Source organism: Ruditapes philippinarum, unplaced genomic scaffold (assembly GCF_026571515.1).
Source record: "Ruditapes philippinarum isolate M1 unplaced genomic scaffold, ASM2657151v2 ctg2089_1_1_1_1, whole genome shotgun sequence".
Taxonomy (NCBI): Eukaryota; Metazoa; Mollusca; class Bivalvia; order Venerida; family Veneridae; genus Ruditapes; species Ruditapes philippinarum.
Window position 1 is genome coordinate 193,664 of NW_026864154.1, and position 3,005 is coordinate 196,668.

Genomic DNA, 3,005 nt, shown 5'->3' on the forward strand with positions numbered 1-3,005 from the left:
ACAGTTTTATTTGACATTGAATTGATTCAATATTGCAAGATAATTTATTCATTATAATACTAGTATGTACAAGCAAAAACAATTAACTACTTTTGTTCTTGTTATTGTTAGTGTAACACAATGTGGCTGCATTGCATTTCTAAAATACAGTCTTGACAGGTTTTTTTCCTTCACATTTTATATTTGTAGATACTGAATCAGAACATTCTTTCAGACAGTTTTTACAGAAGAATTGGTTTGCAGTCATTTATTATACTGATCAGATATCATAAACTTCAATGTTGTTTTTTCCATATCTGCTAACATACAATTTTGACATTTGTTGATTACAACAAACTGAAGCAATTTTCCCTTTTTCACTGTCATCCTTTAAAACCTCTCCCAGCAGCTCACCGTCGGATGTAAACTGTAAAACATTATTGGAGGAACCTCCAGATACCAGCACACTACCTACTTCAGTGACATAACAACAATTTGCCCACTGTAATTTTCTATCAATAAATATTTTAACAACTTTGCCATTGTTGTCCAGTACTACCAGTCCACAGTATGTATCAGTAACATAAATCCTTGCAGCATCTTTACTGACAGCTAGGTTTTGTAAAGAAAAGAGCTCACTTTCGTTTTCAAATAGATCCAATCCGCCTACATGGCCTAAGAATGGTAGCTCCTTCATTTTTAACTGTTTTAGCATCCTTCCGGACAATGTATAGATACATACTTCTGCGGTATTGTCTGATGATACATATAAATTATCGTTGGTGTATGCAAGACCAGAACAAGAAAAATAAGTATTAATCTTGTTTGTTGTGTACATTTGTCCTTCAACAGAAATCAAATGAACTTTTTTCTCACATGGTATAGTTACTGCTACTTGTGTTGTATTGACTGAACACACTTGCCATGGTGCTCCAGGTAGACTATGGTCTGAGACAGTATAGTTGTTACTGTGGAACCGTTTTAGCTTCTTGTTGTTTTCATCAGCTAGAATTATTGTATCATCCTTCAGACAGCATACACTAATGAAATTACTGTCTTCTTTATCAAGCATAGCTGTGATACAATACGATTCTTTCCCTTTGATCTGAAATAAAGTATTAGGAGTCTGAGTAGCTTTTCCTGATAATGTACCGAGGGCTTTATATTGTTTTAGTTGTGTGATAATTGTTTTATCAGGTTGAAACTCTATGTTTTCTCCAGTACTCATGCTTTTGTTATCTTCTATACATTTGTTGGCAACATTTGCTGCATCTTCCCCAACCTTCACATGAACAAACACTTCAGCTTGATTTGTGTTTTGAGATGCTAATTTATCATTAGCAGAGGTAACCCAGGCCAAATTAGCTTGTAGCTTTTTTAGATTATCTTCAATCTTATCTTCAAGGCATTTAACCTTATTTTCTATCTCATATAGAGAATTTTTCTCCAGCTTGTCAAGTTTGTCGTTAATTTGGTGTCTAAATTTTCTAATATCATCCAGTAACTCTGCTTTTCTTTTTAACAGCCTCTGTCTGTCTTGTTTGAAATTTGTAACTTGATCTGCAAGAGTCTTGGATATTTCTTTTAGTTTTGTTTGAATTTCTGTTGAGGATGCTTGATGAGCCTTATTTTGGATATATTCTGGAATGTAGAAAATATCCTGACATGACCTGAAAACAAATTCAGACTGTTCATGCATAAATACATCAGGGAGGAGTGATCATTATATTTTACCCCACGGACAAAGTGGGAATGAGCTTATCTGTCAGTCTTTCTGTTCTGTTTTACAGTTTTGGGATGATTGTAAGCTTAGAGGGACTCGGACCTTGCTTTGGAATGCTTTTGGACCCCGAAGGGCCATGATCATTGTTGATAAAAAAAAGGAAGACCTTCTGTGGAGACCTCACTTGGCCTCCTTATTTAAGGAAAATAAGGCCTCTGGTCAATAACTTGGGTTTAGTCAAACTCAGCATATAGCTAGCTTATTTGGAGACCTTGCTAAAATTTGCTTTTGGTCAAGGTCACTGTTGCTGAAAATATAAAATGAAGTTTGTTCAGATACTATGGTTATGAATGAGATATTGCAATCAAACATTGGATAGCAAATTTAAGTGGAGATCTCACTTGGGATTACTTTTGGATCCTTTCTGGCATAGGTTACTGTCAGTAAAAAAGTTTTTGGTTAAGAATGAAATATTGTAATCAAACTTTGTGTATTATAAGCAAGCTTATGTGGAATCCTCTTTTTGGATTGCTTTTGGTTTCCACATGATTATCTGAATTGTACATTTGTATTTATTTTTGGTACACATAATTATGAAACATCATGAAATACAGATCACATTTAAATTGGGCTTCAGTTCACTTAATCTTTCTCATAATGGCAGGTGGGGTATGAATCATAGCTCTAGTTTTCGTAAAAATAACTTTTTGTTTTGAACTTACAAAACTCTCAGTAGTGTGAATGTTAAAATTTACCTGTGATCAACTGCCACACATGTAGTACAGCCAACTTTATCATGGTTTTGACAGTACATATCAATGTGTTTATGACTGTGTCTGTCACATCTCTCTTCTGGTGCCCTTGGCAGACCTTTTCTGGTTCCTGACTTAACTAGAGATATATCCAAGACCTTGTGACCAGCACACTCAGGCATTTGACTGTGAACTTGGACACATTTTACACAGAAATAATCTTGGCATTCTATACAAAATTTTTCCCCATCTATATTTTTGCCTTCATTTTTACAGATTTTACATGGTATTATTTCATCAGAAAGAATATCCGTATTTATTTGCCCGCCAGTAGCCATCTTCAAGATTAACTTGTTCAAACTATGTTAGTTATATGATCTATACAACGAGAAATGCATTGTCCTTGTTTCATATCACAATTTTAAATATGATAACTGTCACTTGGAGTGTCCAAGTTGTGTTTCCTAAACTTCCTTATATAATAAACATGTTTTTTCTTTTTATGAATAATGATCATTTCTATTTTGTAAGGTATGACGAAAAAGTTCAAT

General features: G+C 34.1%; 1 protein-coding gene across 1 annotated transcript; it reads right to left on the reverse strand.

Moving 5' to 3' along the window:
* Positions 1-259: 259 nt before the first annotated feature.
* LOC132724591 (uncharacterized) lies at positions 260-2,792 on the reverse strand. Its single transcript, XM_060709468.1, has 2 exons — positions 2,458-2,792; positions 260-1,649 (listed from the first exon to the last, which is right to left on the reverse strand). Exons 1-2 carry the CDS (start codon positions 2,790-2,792, stop codon positions 260-262), a joined length of 1,725 nt encoding a protein of 574 aa, XP_060565451.1.
* Positions 2,793-3,005: the final 213 nt, after the last annotated feature.

Bases quoted from the DNA above. Each gene is read 5' to 3' on its own strand.
- LOC132724591 (XM_060709468.1), bottom strand. From the start codon at position 2,792: ATGGCTACTGGCGGGCAAATAAATACGGATATTCTTTCTGATGAAATA. The intron at 1,650-2,457 runs GTAAATTTTAAC...ATTTGTTTTCAG, and splicing joins TGTGTGGCAGTTGATCACAG to GTCATGTCAGGATATTTTCT.